This window comes from Phoca vitulina, unplaced genomic scaffold (assembly GCF_004348235.1).
Source record: "Phoca vitulina isolate PV1807 unplaced genomic scaffold, GSC_HSeal_1.0 scaffold6, whole genome shotgun sequence".
NCBI classification, from domain to species: domain Eukaryota; kingdom Metazoa; phylum Chordata; class Mammalia; order Carnivora; family Phocidae; genus Phoca; species Phoca vitulina.
Window position 1 is genome coordinate 51,339,599 of NW_022589709.1, and position 15,800 is coordinate 51,355,398.

Below are 15,800 nucleotides of genomic sequence, written 5' to 3' on the forward strand. Positions count from 1 at the left end.
TATCCAACAGGTACGGTGGTCGCAAAATCCGGAGTCACGCTGCCTGGATTCAAATCTTGACTCTGCCATTTAATCGCTCTGTACCTCACTCTGCCCACCTATAAAACAGGGATAACATTCCTAACCCCGGAGGGTCAGCGTGAGGATTAAATCAGGCGATTCATATCGAATGCTTCTAATAGCATTGGAAGGCTCTGTCTCCATGTTATCATCAGCATCTTCAGAAGTTAAACTGACAGAACAAGGCAGAAGCCAATCCCTCTTTTTAGAATTGTGTACACATTCTGCACCTCTCGTGGTCCTGTCCACTCCCAGAACACATGAAGCACCACGGGACGTCCCTCCCCAGACTGTACAAGGCAACCAGAGACAGGCCCAAGACCAGGGTTAGATCAGGGTTTCCCACTCAAGTGCAACTGTCCAATTTTCAATACTTCCTAGGCTACGGCTCTGCAGAACTAACATTTTCTCTTGTTAAATAATCCCTGGGACTTCACACGCTATATTTAGCACAAGCTCCGGACTTATCATTAACACACAGCAACTTCGTTAGATGGAGTTAGAATGATCTGCAAATTCTCAGCTCATGTTCAACCAGGAAACAGAAAAATCACCAGCATTCCCCAAGAGCAGGCTGCCTGGTCCTGGATCCACCTGACGCAGGGTACAGTGAACACAAAACCCGCCAAACACACGTTCTCCCTCTGGACCCCATGGCTGTAGCTGTAGGTAAGAATGACCCATACTCAGCCCCGGGAAACAGTTCGCCCTCACTTTCAGGCCACACTTGCTCACAGCGCTGGCTCTCACTCGCGCCTGCCACTTTTCAGATTAAGAATCTGCATTCTAGAGGCCGCAGGCTGCCCGTCACAGACTGCCAAACACATGCCAAGTCCAGTAAAATAGTCGTAACTCACTTTAGAAATACCCGCTTTCAAATAATACTTCCAAAGACAATCGGATCTAAATAACATCTTTGAAACTGATGGAATTATATTCACGGCTTGCACTGAATGAGTGCTTTCTCTGTACCAGAAACCAAGGACTTTATACAGATTAACTCATTCCACTGTCATTATCCCCATTTTACACTGGCACAACATGACCCAGGGAAGTTAAGACTTTGCCCAAGGTCACACATTTACTGTTTGGAGGAGCTAACTAAAATATTCTGTTTTAAAAATCCGACCAGCCCCAGAGAGGCAATCTATTACCTCCCTTTGCACTACTTACAGAAACCAAGGGCAACTTGTTTTCTATGGACTAATACTATTTATTTAAATTACCAGTCCCAAACTAAACTCTTTTAAGAAGTTATGCATACAGTTAAGGAAATACTACACTCTAACCCTTATTCTGCATACCACCTGAGGTTGTAAGAGAGTAAACCTTGCCACAGTTAGATTTTCCACCCTTGGTCTTTATCCCCTATGAAGAGGACATCAATCCACACACACCCTTGGGGAGGTAATTGAAACAGGAGCCTAGAGGCCTGCATGCTGACTTCTTCCTTAAACTCCAGATCCTTCACCCTTCTGAGGCTTCTTCAATTCACTTTACTGAAAAGTGAGAGGTGGGTGGTGGTTTCTATAAAAATTAAACAGAGCATTACCATATGATCCAGCAATCCCATTTCTGGGTATATACTCAAAAGAAGCAAAGGCAGAGACTCATTCTTGTACATACCTATGTTCACAGCAGTGTTATTCATAATAGCCAAAGGTGGAAACAACTAAGTGTTCGTCAATGGATGAATGGATACACAAACTATGCTGTGTGTGTGTGTGTGTGTGTGTATATATATATATATATATACATATATATATTACTCACCATATATATTATACATGCCATGCGATATTATTCAGCCTTAAAAAGGAAGTTCCGATACATGCTACAACTTGGATGCACCTTGAGGACATTCCAGTAGGTGACGTAAGCCAGATACAAAAGGATAGAAATCACAGATTCCACCTACCTGAAATATCTAGAGTAATCAAAATCATAGAGAAAGGAGAAGGGTGGGTGCCAGGGTCTGGGAGGAAGGGAAAATGGGCAGTTAGTGCTTCATGAATACAAAGTTTCAGTTTCAGAAGATGAAAAAGCTCTAGAGATGAACTGTGGTTATGATTGCATAACACTGTGAATGTACCCAATGCCCGAGAACTGTACACTTAAAAATGCTTAAAATGATAAATTTTATGTTGTGTATTTTACGACAAACACGCATACACACAGAGCGAGGGGTTTTAATTCAGTGGATTTCGAACCTTGGCTGCTCGTTGGAATCTTCTATGGAGTTTTTAAAACTATCTATTCATCACCAATAGCAGGAGGTTGGACCCGGTGGCCTCCTGATGCGGTGTGCTGGGAGGAAACCACATCGCTCATAAGGCATTCATGCCAGGAAATGGGCCTGAGCTCCTCGGGGCATGCAGTGTCCTTGAACTGATAGGGAGGTGACAGTGGCCATTTCAGGCTGGGGAAAACTAGGGTGGGGGGTGGGCCTAACAGCCAAAAACAATGTGAGAAAGTTGACTGGACCATGGATCCATAAAGTTGGTTATGAAGTACACCTGGGGAAAATCCTAGTGTTGAATTTCAAACTGGACCATGGACTTGAACGCACGGTACTGGTGGTACTAGGGATGCGGCTGGGGAGGTGAAGGTCCTTGTTGGCATGTAAGATGGAAGCTGAGCATTTAGCAGTGAGCGGCCAGTGTCTGCAGATGGAGTGGTATGGCAGGGGGGTAAAGGCTGGTGAAGCTAAGGGAAAGGAACGGGTGTTCATGTACTGTACTTGGAGGCTTTGGGGATTCGAAAATTTTATCTAAAAAATTGAAAAATACAACAAAATAAAAATACCCACATCAGAGTTCTATACCAAAACAAATAAACAGAATATCTGGGGGATGGGATCCAGTGAATCAACATTTTGCTCAACAAAAACTCCTGTGCAGATTCTACTAGGCAGCCAAGTTGCTAACTACGAATTACACGAGTCCTCGACCAAGATGTGCTATCAACCTAGCAAGCTGGCCCACTATTGACACCCAGCAGACCTGAGAATTCGGCTCAAGTCCCAAATGACCCCAGCTGCCCTGCCTTCCACCCTTCCTTTACTTAAAAATAAATCACAGCATCTCAACTTTGGAAAGAAAAGAGTTTTTGTTGTTTTATGTAAGCTCCACACCCAGCATGGAGCCCAACATGGGGCCTGAACTCATGACCCTGAGATCGAGACCTGAGCTGAGATCAAGAGTCAGACGCTTACCTGACCGAGCCACACAGGCACCCTGGAAAGAAAGGAGTTCTAGCATCAGATTGAGAAACAGAGTTGCCTTCCCTAGCTTCATCCCCCATTGCTGAACATTCAGGTTTCCCCTGTCCCATAAAGTAGTTTCCCTTTATGAAACACTTGCCTACAGCACAGGTCTCAAAGACACTACTCTTGACAAGTCTTTTCAAGTTTAAAGATCCTCCTTCACTTGTGTGTGCATTATTTACACTTCCTGGTAAAAGAAATGTTCAGCTGGACAAGGAAGGATCTGGCCAAAGATCCTGTGTTAGGATTTAGAAAGTTCACATCTCACAGGTAATGGTACCGCAAGTCTTGTCTTTGCCTTTCAAACTAGAGGAAGAAAAGAAATCTCATTTCAAATATGGGCCCAAAGACAGCATATGTCACAAAACTCTAAGTGGCACTGCCTTTGAGGCAGATCTATGAGTAAGTGATCAACACTAACATGAGTAACACTACACCAGTAAGTTATTCAAGTGGCAAAATTACTCCCAGACACGAGCACACATATACACACTTGAATCATTTTCAGCACAATCTCTCGTACCTCGTATCCCGTTTGGGGTAAACATAAACTCACTTTTCAGATACAGACAGGAGCTCAGGGAAGTCATAGGTAATGTCACAAAGCAAGTGAAACCTTCACCTAAGCTCTCCGATGCTAGAGGCTGGCCTTGTCCTCACAGTGCCTCACGTTTCTCATGGTTCCAGGGTGACAATCCTTACACCATGGCGACCTGGGTTGTGTGAGATACTGCAGGGGACAATGGCAGCTTCCAAGAGGCCAGTAGGCTTCTGGACTCCTGTGCACGGTTATCTGTGTACTGTTCACAATTATTTTCCTCCCAATTTGAGTGACTAAGGCAGCAAATGCAATCTCCCATTGAAGGGACACTCCAAAGCTTCTTATTTTTATGTAAGACTCGGATCACACTTGACCTCTGAAGGCATTTGGTCTGCAAACTGTGTGAATTCCATCGTATTCACAGCATGCTGCACTTCTTGTTGAATGAAAGAAAAATAAATAGTAGTCTACCTCTTTACAGACTGTTGAGACTTCTTGTGAGTCAAGAGAATAATCCCCTACTGTCATATCGACCATCTTTATTGTCATTGTGGACACATTACTTTTGGGGTCATTACTGCTTTTGACAAATCAGGTTCCTTAACACTTTCCCTTCACATATTTTAAAAACCTGAGGCGCCTGGCTGGCTCAGTGGGAAGAGCATGGGACTCTTGATCTCAAGGTCTTGAGTTTGAGCCCCACCTTGGGTGTGGAGATTACTAAAACAAACAGAAAACCTTAAATAGCTACTGCCCAGCTAGGATTTTTTTCTTGTCACCATTGCTAATATCACCTTGCTGATCTTTTTTTTTTTTTTTTAATTTTATTTATTTATTTGACAGAGAGAGGTACAGCGAGAGAGGGAACACAAGCAGGGGAAGTGGGAGAGGGAGAAGCAGGCTTCCCGCTGAGCAGGGAGCCCGATATGGGGCTTGATCCCAGGACCCTGGGACCATGACCTGAGCCGAAGGCAGACGCTTAACGACTGAGCCACCCAGGTGCCCCGACCTTGCTGATGTTTATGTTTTTCATCCAACCTATCATCTCTATCCCATCTCCAACAGCTTAACAACTACGAGTCCTGGACCTCTAAACACTTCACCCCTCAGTCGGTCTCTCCATCTCCCTCTCTCTCTCTCATTCTCTCTCTCTCTCTCTCTCACACACACACACACACACACCCCTGAAAATCAGATCTCCACTGAATCCTTCCCTGACAACAGACCTGTCTTTCAGACTCTGATTTTCTCCACAAGAACTTTGTATTTTCATCAGGTAAGGGTAACTATTATAACCTAACTATAAAAAACATGTTCATAAAAAATTTGAAGAGGAAAAACATTTTTTTTTTAATTCACCCATTACCTCATGACCTAGCTAGACCAACTGCTGACGTGACAGTTGACCCATGTGCCACAGCAGTAACCAAAACACAGTCCTGATCCTCAAGGGTATTTTTTTTTTTATTTTGTCCATGTTTTTCCTTAGAGTAATCTATGTAGTACATTATTTTTCAAAACTGATTTGAGTTCATGGTAAATCAATTTAAAATAGTATTCCCACCCCTGCCAGAGCCTACATTGAAGAGGAATATGTAAGCACAATCCTCCAAATTACTGGCTAATTCAAACAGACAACAGCAAACATTTTATTAGAGAATGAAGGAAGAAATCTGAGACTATACCCAGAATTAGTGCCAAAGGAAAGGAAAGGATGGGTGTCACCCCAGTTCCCATGGTAAGTAACTATCTTTCTATATGTTTAAGTAATTTTTTGTCCTTCGGAAAATCTCAGCTACAGAATGAAAGCTAAAGCATGCATGTATTAGCTTTATAATAACTGTTACTCAGACAAACTTCTAAGGGTTCAATATGAGCAAATCTCTGGGAAGCTGCCTGCCTGGACCTCATATAGGGGCAGCACAGTTTCAGGGGTAGTTGAAAGGAGAACTCCTAACCCATGAGGCTGACTATATGACAAACATTTCTCAGCCCCCTCACCCCACCCCTGTGAGACCTGCTTGGTCAGCCCAGGAACGAGAAAGTGGCAGATGTAACCAACAGCCATGTAGCAGTCACTGAAGTCTAGCCGGTCTCAAGTCTCCCTTTTTGAGACAGTGAGGACTAGAGGGATTGACAGAAAACTTTTATAGGAAACATGCTAGAATAAAATGCCTGGTAGAGAAGGAGAGCTGAATGAATGAGTCATCTCCAAGTGCCAAGGTGACAAGCAGCTGAGATTCTCCATTTCTCCTGGGTCCAACACACTCCCCAGTTATTCCTATCCGTTGAGCTTCACTGGGCCCATGAATTTAAGCTTCACTAACTTTCTAGAGGCATTAAGGCCTGAGGGAGGTCAGACGAACCCAGTGCACTTCCTCCTCTTCCTCGCCTCCCTTCCAAACCCCCACAGCACAAGAGGGACCCTGCTCGCCACGCCAAACTCTACAGGGGGAACCAAGCATAAAGACTAACACTTATTTCAAGTAGTTCCTGCCCATCTTGAGATCATCACAAACCCTTGGGCTTTCAAACCAGCAGCAGCCACAAAAGCAATCGACTTAACCCTGAAAGAGACAACAGGATGCTTAGTAATGCAAAGCAACAGTTCCTCACTCAGATGTGCAGCTGACAACTTCACTATCATTTTTAAGAAGACAGAAAAACACAGTGCAGGAATCCAATCCTAGTCCAACATCATTTGGAAACAGCAGTGAAACGCGTTGGGATTTTTTTTTTTATACATATACATTAACAAGGATAATTTGATCTCCACCCAAAGTAAGATTCACTCAATTTCCATATAGATAACTAAAAAATTTTCCCCATGAGTATACGCTTTCAACATAATATGGGCCCAGGATTTTAAAAAAAAATTTTTTTTAAGTAAACTCCACCCTCAATGTGGGGCTTGAACTCACAACCCCAAGATGAAAGAGCTGCATGCTCTACCGACTGAGCCAGCCAGATGCACCTGGGCCCAGGATTTTACGTCCACTTTCTGTTCAGGAGAGGAAAAGGTAAAGAGCAGGGGAGACAGGCATGGGGCAGGAACGATGAGGGAGAACTGCCACCGCCATGACCCTCGCTCCTCCAACATTCAAGCACCGACTCTCCAGAGGCACATTCTGAACATGTACATTTCCATGTATTACATCACTTCACCCTCTGAGCATGGACCTTCCCGCTTGCAGTTTACAAGTATGTAAACTAAGGCACAGAGAAATGAAAATAACTTGCCTAAGTTCCACACAGTTTGAAAACAAATCTAAACATTAAATATTTGCCTGGCACTTGAAAGCCGTTCTGATTATCTTTAATAGATAATAGAAACAAGTTCCTCCTTTGGAGAAACAGTACAGATGCTTTAAGGAAAACCTGTAATAACAGCAAATATTTACTGAACATTTTCTCAGTGCCAGGATACCAAGCCACCAGCTTGATAATGAACATAAACATCACTTGATTGAAATATATGTTGCTTCCATCACTTGCAAATCCAGTCTTTTTACATGGAGATGACTAAGGAAATGCATTAACATTACTTAAGATTGAATTCATATCTGTAAAAAACAACAACAAAAAACACATGGGAATGGAAAAAATTACCAGGAACTAATTGATCTTCACTTTTTTAAATGATATAAAAAGGTCTTCCTTGAGAAATTTGATAGTAATGGATAAAGGAGAACAATTAAAAGTCATCTTTGAGGGCACCTGGGTGGCTCGGTCAGTTGAGCATCCAACTCTTCAGATAGGCTCCGGTCATGATCTCGGGGTTGTGAAATCAAGCCCCATGTGGGGCTCTGCAGTCAGTGGGGAGCCTGCCTGAGATTCTCTCTTTCTCCCTGTGCCCCTCCCCCTGCTCTTTCTCTCTCAAAATCTTTAAAAAAAAAGTCATCTTTGAGGACCCCAAGGAAAAAAATCCAATCAAATCATAGGAATGTCCTCCTGTCCATAATCAATAGCAAAATAAACAGATTTGTAGTTTCCCTGCAGTGTGGCGATGACCTGAGTCCACTAGTATTTCTGCTAGCATATTCAACTGTTCTAAAAACAGTGAATAAGTGAATGAATTAAAAACACTTCAAGTTGTTCTGAAGAAAAAGATGGAGGAAGAGGACACCCTTTAAGCCTTCCTGTCCAGGCACCCATGGCAGTGTTAGAGCTCAGAATTGCAACTTAGCGCCTCCCTTTTACACAGAAAGTTCTCCCAGTGGGTCCTAAGAGTACTACCTCCACCTAGAAATTCTTGGGAAGTGGGTCTCAATCCCTCCGCCATGGAGATTTTGGACTTTATCTTCCACATCACATTCGTTTCCCAGAAGAGAGAAAAGCAACCTTAAAGAGAGACAAAAATAAATCCTCTAAGATAAACATAAATTTGTATAGAAATCAATGCCCGGGCTTGTATGTGCTGCCAGGTGAGTGCTCAAATCAAACACACAAGGAGTAAGTTAAATAAAGCCTTCAGTATCGGAGCCATGTGTTTACACTTATCTGACAAAAACCTGCAAGCACTCTGAGGAGGGTGACTGTGTATTAGGAATATCTTTTCACCTCTGCCCTTGACCAGTGCAACAGAATCACTGAAATGGCGGTGAGCCCGCCCCTAGATGCGGATTCAGAAGGCCTAGGGGAGGGGGATGCCTTTGCAACAAGTTCTCAGGTGATGCTCTGTTGTTGTTGCTCCTCCAGAAAGTGCTCCCTGAAACCACTGTGCTGTCTGGGGCAACAGCTGTCAGATGCTTTCAGGCACATTGACCCCCACAGCCTAATCCATGATTCCGAGACGAAAGGAGAGTCCGCTGAGAGTTTCGTTACATCGAAATGATGAATTGGAAAGGTGGTATTAGCCGTCTTCCCACAAAACTGAGATGCAGGTCGTTTGAGGGCACTATATCTCTAGTAAAATTTTAGAAGTAAAAGTTGCCCCAAGTAATAGAGAGAATGAAAAAAAGAGGTGCCAGAAACCCTACTGCCCAATAATTTACCTGTCAAGATCCTGGTCCTGCTATAACTGTACCTTTTCTTCTCACCTGTTCTCAGAGAATTTACCTTCTGGGATGGTTTAGAGTTAGTTGTCTGTCTCCCTGGCTGGAGTCAACGAGCGCCCAGTAGGGTCCATGCCTACCCGTCTCTGTATTCATTGTCTTCAGTACCATAAGCATCATCATCATTCAGCAACGTCTGTCCTACACTGAGCAAAATTCTCTGACATACCTGCCCATCCATAGGAATCCCCAAACCTAGAAGCATGGTGAGGGGACCTCTGAGCAGCAGAGAGAGTGGACACCAAATGCACAAACCTCACCTGCCCTCCTGGAGTTTCCAGCACCAGGCACTCCAACCACACCTAACCTTCCCTCCATTCCCCACTTCACTGGGCCTCTCACCACTCAAAAATCTAATGAAAAGTTAAAAAAAAAAAACAAAAGGTGTTTCAAAGAAAAAGATACTTCAGTAAGAGACTGAGCGGAGCTACTTCCCTCAAGACAGCTCTAATTGCCCTTTGTTGTCTACAAATACAGGATTCTAGGATAAATGCCCTTCCGGCTACACAACTCTGCCCCAGCAACTATCCCTACCACCTAAGCTTCCGTCCCACACACACTGCCCACACAACTAATACATGCAGATGCCTTTCACTTTTCCCTCCCACTTTTCTCAAGGTCTTGTTCAAATTCATGATCCATGAAGCCTTCCTTTTGCCCCATCCAAATCGATCACTCTCGTGTCTTTACTTCCACAGAACTAGGAAGTGCACTCAGAGGCATAAGCATTATTCTTTATCTCCCAGTTTCTCTTACAGCTGTTACCATCTTCATCATTTTTCTTTCACCCATCATCTGTTGTACAGATTAGGTGCTCAATTAATTGAAATTTCCACAGTTTGTTTAGCAATGTGTGCCAAGAACCACATCAGCCACCATTACAGAAATATGAAACACCCCCTTCCAAGGTACAGGAGAAAAACCCAAGGCCACATAGGCACTCAGTGCTGGAGTCAAGATTCAAACCCACATCTACTTAACTCCAAAGCTTTTGCCATTTCACGGCCACCACTCTGCCCTTTAAGGGAGAAAAATAAACTAGAACAGTTAAGTGAAAAAGTCCTGGCTCAGTAGTCGGTCACCTCACTGCAAGCTTCTGGCTGATTTCTCATAAACTCCAGATTTTAAGGCACGGCCAGTATACGTAATCAAGTGTGTTTTACAAATTATCCCATTTGGAATCACTGGAGCATACCACTATTATGGAAAAACCTTTCTTTCATTTCAGTGCCTCGCAGGGAGATGGGATGTCTCTACACATACATAAAACCCTTTGATGAAGTCTGGATGTACTCTATAAAAAGCTCATGTATTCTTCCATGCTTTCCTTGGGGGCGGGGAGGAAGCAAAATCCAGTTTAGACAATGCTATGCATCTACTTTTAAGAGAACACACTATCCAAATAGCTATAGGTTTCTGGAGTTTGAGAAAATCATGGCCAACACCTGAAACAGAAAGAAGTGAAACCCCTCCGAGTAATTCGGGGGAGACAAATTGACAACAGCCAGTAAGAGGAGCCTTCAGGTTCTGATAGCACCACCTTTCAAGTTCCCACTGTCACCAGCCAGCCGTGTGGCCTTGAGACATTATCATGGATTTCAGCTCCCTTGTGAAATGGGGAAACACGGGCGCTCTCTAAGGTAATAATGAGCAGATGGTAACAGTTGTACATGAAAAGCACCAGCTCTTGCAAAGCTCACTAACCTTAATTCCCCCGGCTGCCTGCCCTGTAGGACTACATCTGACTATCAGATCAGAGGTTGAACGGCCTTTGTTTCTCCTTTGGTTACCATGAAGACTTGGTGCATTAGATCTGTCTGTATACTAGACTTTTAAGTAAAATGAGCTGTTAAAAAGCTTGCATAGTGGGAGGGTAAGGGGCAACAGCAAACCAATGGTTCCCTAGAGAAAAAAGGGGTTAGCTAACCCCTAAATACTAAATTCTAAAACAAACTTGGTATTACAAGCTTAAACTCTCCCAAACAAGTCATTTTGGCTAACAACATGTATAATTAAAATTAAAGGCATACTAAAATAACACTTTAGTGGCTGACCTTGAAGATCCTTTTGAAAAACTCAACCAAAACAACAGCACATGAAGGAGTGACTTGACTTTCTAATGACAGTATCACATGGTAACACAGCAGATATCTTAAATCTTTTGCAGTCACATGAAAACACTGATGTCATGTGGAAGCCAAGATGCACTAAACAGATGTAACGCCTGAATTTAACCTGTTCAGGACTCAGATTTCTTCTCAGATTAGTACTGAGAAAGGGTTAAGAGGTTTAGTTTCGTTACCCACCCCAATACTCCAGTCACCAGGCGATTTGGAAAAATCTCGTCATTCAAACAGGAGCATTATCCAAAAAAAAAAAAGAAGAAGAAGAAGAAGAGAGAAAAAAGCTCAAAGCAACAGCCAGAACAGCCTCCGCCCAACACACACACATACATACATACATACACCTTCTATTAGGCCCAGGTTGCACTTTTTAAAAGAAACAGTGCAACATTGATCACTATTAGTTTTACAATGTTTCTCATGAGAGAAGTTTGCCAGGGCAAATAACCACAGTTCTTGCTAAAAGCACATTGATTACCCACCCACAGTAGGCACTTAAATGTTGACCGAATTATCAATTCTGAGTGAGATTATCTAAGTCTAATCACAAAGCCCCTCTTGTGCTATCAGTGGTATTCTTAACTCTTAAGTAACTGGAAGAAAACTTTTGACAGATCATGATGGCAACGTGTTTTGAGCATTACTTTGGCTAATTCATCATAGTTCATTGCAACAGCACAAAAATTATTTGCAAATCATACCTAAGCTGAAGTGTCATTTAAGTTTGGTTTGGGGGCGCCCGGGTGGCTCAGTGGGCTAAGCGTCTGTCTTCGGCTCAAGTCATGATCTCAGGATCCTGGGATGGAGCCTGGCAACTGGCTCTGCACTCAGTGGGGAGCCTGCTTCTTTCCCTCCTTCTGCCCCTCCCCCTGCTCATGCCCTCTCTCCCTCTCTCAAATTAATAAATAAAATATTTAAAAATAAATTTGGTTTTGAACGTAGGGGAAAGATACTCTGGTTATGACAGTCTATCATACAATATTCCAGTTATGTCTAAATTACTAAAGTAATTTCCACCTTTACCTTTTGCCACTGCTTTCCTGCAGCACGGCGTGAACGAGCAGTTATTTCAGCTTTGTTCTGTAGTAACAGGACACAAAGTAATTTGAAAGGTTGCAGGAGAATGTGGCCAAAATGGAAAAAGCAGGAATTAAATAGGAAATGATCTATTTAATTTTAATTCAGTGCTCCAGTGTGCCAATCAGGAAGACTTCAGCAATCTCTCCTGTCAGAAAGGTGCCTTCACAGAGAACTCATTGAGAAATCCCTCAAGTACAACTTACTATGTGGTATTTTGCAGACACTCAGCCTGGTGGAGAAGAGAGATACCGTAACAGCCCTGAGGTCCATGAATTTATTTTGTCCAAGAATTACTGAATTAAATGACATTTCAAGGGGAGGAGAGATGGCAGAAGACCAGACCTAAAACAAGTTTAACAGTTAATACCAACTACTAAAAAGTTTTCAAAGCCCAGTCTCAAATACCTTTCACTCAGAATGTCCAGTACTAGAACTGAAATAACAACCATGTATGGGGCATATATTGGGGCTTTACTTATTTTTAAGTGTCAGGGATAAAGCCTGTTTGGTATAGTTCAAGGTCTTATGGAACCTGTACTTACCAAACCCACAGACAAGAAAAGCACAATTCTTTAAACAACTCAGCAAGGACAGTGCATTTTCCTTCCCCAGAATTCCTGTGAAAAGCTCACGGCACTATCTGCAGTGTTGTGTTGACGGAGGGTCCCCTCCCCCCAAAAAAATCAATCCACTACCAAAATTATGTATTCTGATACATCACAGTCTCCTTTTGCACAAATAGTATGTGTTACCTAACATTGGCTAACAGTAGAGTGTGTTCAATTAGATTTTTTTTCAAATAAACTATGAACCCGGTAGCAAATTACAGAAATGCTCATTTTAAGAACAGGCTACTTTATTAAAGCCTTAATATTTTAGGGTGACCATGAAGTGTGGAAACCATCAAACATGTTTATTTTACTCCATGACCAAAGCGCTTCGTGAGCTAGGGGAAAGGACATGGGAGTGATTCCAACTCCATCGCACCAGACTCGTGAGAAAAGCTGGACAATGATTTCCAGAGAAAGTGGCGATGTGGAGTGTTCTTTGTGGTTGTATGATCTAAACCTCTTTGGTTGCTGCCTCTGGAGTATGCTAAGTCCACAGGTACATCGACGGAAAAAATAAAATCAAGCAAACATCACAGATCCATCTGTCTCTGCAGGTGAAGATGCTGCATTCATGCCCTTCATTCACTGCAAGTTTGCATAAGCATATTGAACTAGTAAGACATGACCCACCAAACACACCATGCTTTAAAATGTGGTATCGAAAGCCATTTCTTGGTGTGTATGTGCCTCGTTTCCAGACTTTGTGGTCATCTTATAATTGGACGCAGGGAAGCTCCCATATGTTCTGGGAGCTTGTCACATAAATAAAAGACTTTCACCAACCTGTGGTTGACACCACACACATTGAATGACCACAGCATGCCTTCTTGAATCCAAGGAGCTCAGTTGTCTCTGTGGTTTACTAAAGTGCAATCAAGGCTGCAAAGAACTGGGTCCTGGTGAACTGTTCTGTGCATTTCACTACTGTACAGAGGCTGCAGCTGGCTCCCCGGGCTTCTTCCTCATTGCCTGACACCAAAAGGGTTACACGGCAAAAACGAACTTCCTATCTCTGACACTCCATTCCCAGCCTAGTGCGGGGGAAGAACTTACACAAGTTACTCCCCTTTTTTAATTAGGCAAGCCGGTGGCCCTCCCCACCAGCCGCCCCACCCTCCCAAACACACGTAACAACCCTGCAGCAGGTATCACCACCTTAACCCTAACGTGATTCCGCTGTCACAAGGCCAGCCAGGGCAAAAGATTAACCAGTGGTCTTCGGCCATCGGTTCACTGACAGGGCCAACCGTGGAGACACAGCGCCAACTTTTTGTTTGTTTTAAAGGAAATACTTCCTGGCACACGGTTAGCGAAGACTCTGAACTCTGTGCATGAAGCCACGTGGTGCTAATCTGGCTCTATCCACTCACGATCCGCCGAAGCAACCCCTCCCCGAACGGCAGCCCCTGGCTGGGTAATCTACACCATCTCGGCCCAGTCCCGCGGGCTCGGGCCGGATCCTGGGGAGCCTAGCTCCGCGTCCCGAGAGGGTCACAGGGAAGCGGGGAAGAGAGGGGCTGGGCCCGGCGCTGCCCCCTGCAGCAGCACCAGGATGGGATTCACGGCAGTGGGGTGCAAACTGGCTCTCGCTGCTCAGGTTCAGGTGCAGTCCGAGGGAGCAGGGTAGAAGCAGACGCCCGCCCTTCCAGGAGAGCCGACTTCGCCACTGGTGGAGTCCGTGGGCACCGTACGTGCGGTGCCCACCTGTAGCCACCGCAAACAAACTTTCCTCCGGAGTCGGAACAATCCGGTCCCTTACGCCACCCCCTGGCCCCAGCCGGCAACGGCCGGGAGCTCCGAGGGCTCCTCACCTGATACCCCTAAACCCCCAACCTGGCCTGTCCCAGAGCGCGACCCAGCGCTGCCCACGCTCCCCAGTGGGGTTTTCCGGACGACGGACTGGGGTTACCAGCTGAGGAACCGGAGTTTGTGGGGAGAACGGGAGGACGCTGCTCACTACCTTTTGCAACTTCAGCTCTCAACTTTGTCCACCCCACAGCCGCTGCCCTCCCGCTCCCTCCGCGGCGCGTACCCGGCTCCCTCGGCTTCTCAAACGCGGTCCCCGGGGAGGGGGCTCCTCAAGGCCGGCGGGAGCCGCGCGCGCCCAGCGTACTTACAGCCATAACGGGGTCTCTGCAGGGACGGCAACTCCTCGTGGGGCATCCTGCGCGGCTCCGGGGGCCCGCCCGAGGCGCGCCCCCCGCGGCTCCGCTCGCTGGCCAGGCTCGCCGGCTCCGCGCCCCTCCGGGGCGCTCGTATCCGGCCTCTCGCTGCCCTCCCCTGGTCGCCCCGAGATGGGCGACCCGCTCCCTCGGTGCTCCCCGGTCGGCGCTCGTTACAGCCGCCGCGCGCTCCCACCCGAGCAAAAGTGAACTCCCGCCCCTCGCTCCGTCCCGGCCGCCGCCGCGTCCCGGGCAGGTTTCCTTTCTCCTGCAGCCCGGGCCCCGTTATTCTCCGCGGTGGGAGCGCGCGCCGCGTAGCAGCGACCCCTACCGCGAGCGGGGCGCAGCGGCCGGGCCGCGTGAGCCCGCCCCTTTACCCGCCGGGGCGGAGGAAGGGGCCGAGCGCGACGCTGGGCCGGGATCCCCTGCAGCTGGGGCCCGCGCTCCGCTGGCCGCCTGAGGGCTGCGGCCGCCCCGCCTGATTTTTCACTTCTGGAGGGTTCTGAGGGTGGAAGTGAACCCACGCAGGGAAGAGCTAGAAAAACCGCAGAAGACAGAGGCAGCGCCGGTCGCCCGGGGTGTTGCTCAGTTACAGAACAAACAGCGCGGTTCTTTGCCTTCTGGGGAGATTGCGCGGTGCCTTTTTCTTTCTTTCTTTTTGTTTTTCTTTCTTTTTTTTTTTTTTCCTTCGAAAGTTGCTTCTGCGACTCTTTGTCTACAAAATGCAGGGTTCCCCTTTCATGACAAGAAACTGAGAGTGTGTGCATGTGTGTTGGGAGAGCAAGATAAGCACTACCTAAGCAACCGCTCAAAACACAACTGCGAGTCATCCTCGGCTCCCCTTGGGCGCGCTCCCCTTCCACGCCAGCCCCGCAGGGTACGGAACCGTCGCCGGGCCCAGGTG

General features: G+C 45.8%; 1 protein-coding gene across 3 annotated transcripts in view; it reads right to left on the reverse strand.

The window, feature by feature from the left end:
• Positions 1–15,186, reverse strand: part of IQGAP2 (IQ motif containing GTPase activating protein 2) — a 294,620-nt gene extending 279,434 nt beyond the window's left edge. For all 3 annotated transcript variants that reach the window (XM_032404163.1, XM_032404164.1, XM_032404162.1), the window contains exon 1: positions 14,852–15,186. In XM_032404163.1, coding sequence (XP_032260054.1) covers positions 14,852–14,897 — 46 coding nt within the window. In that variant the 5' untranslated portion in view covers positions 14,898–15,186. The remainder of the gene's footprint in view (positions 1–14,851) is intronic.
• Positions 15,187–15,800: the final 614 nt, after the last annotated feature.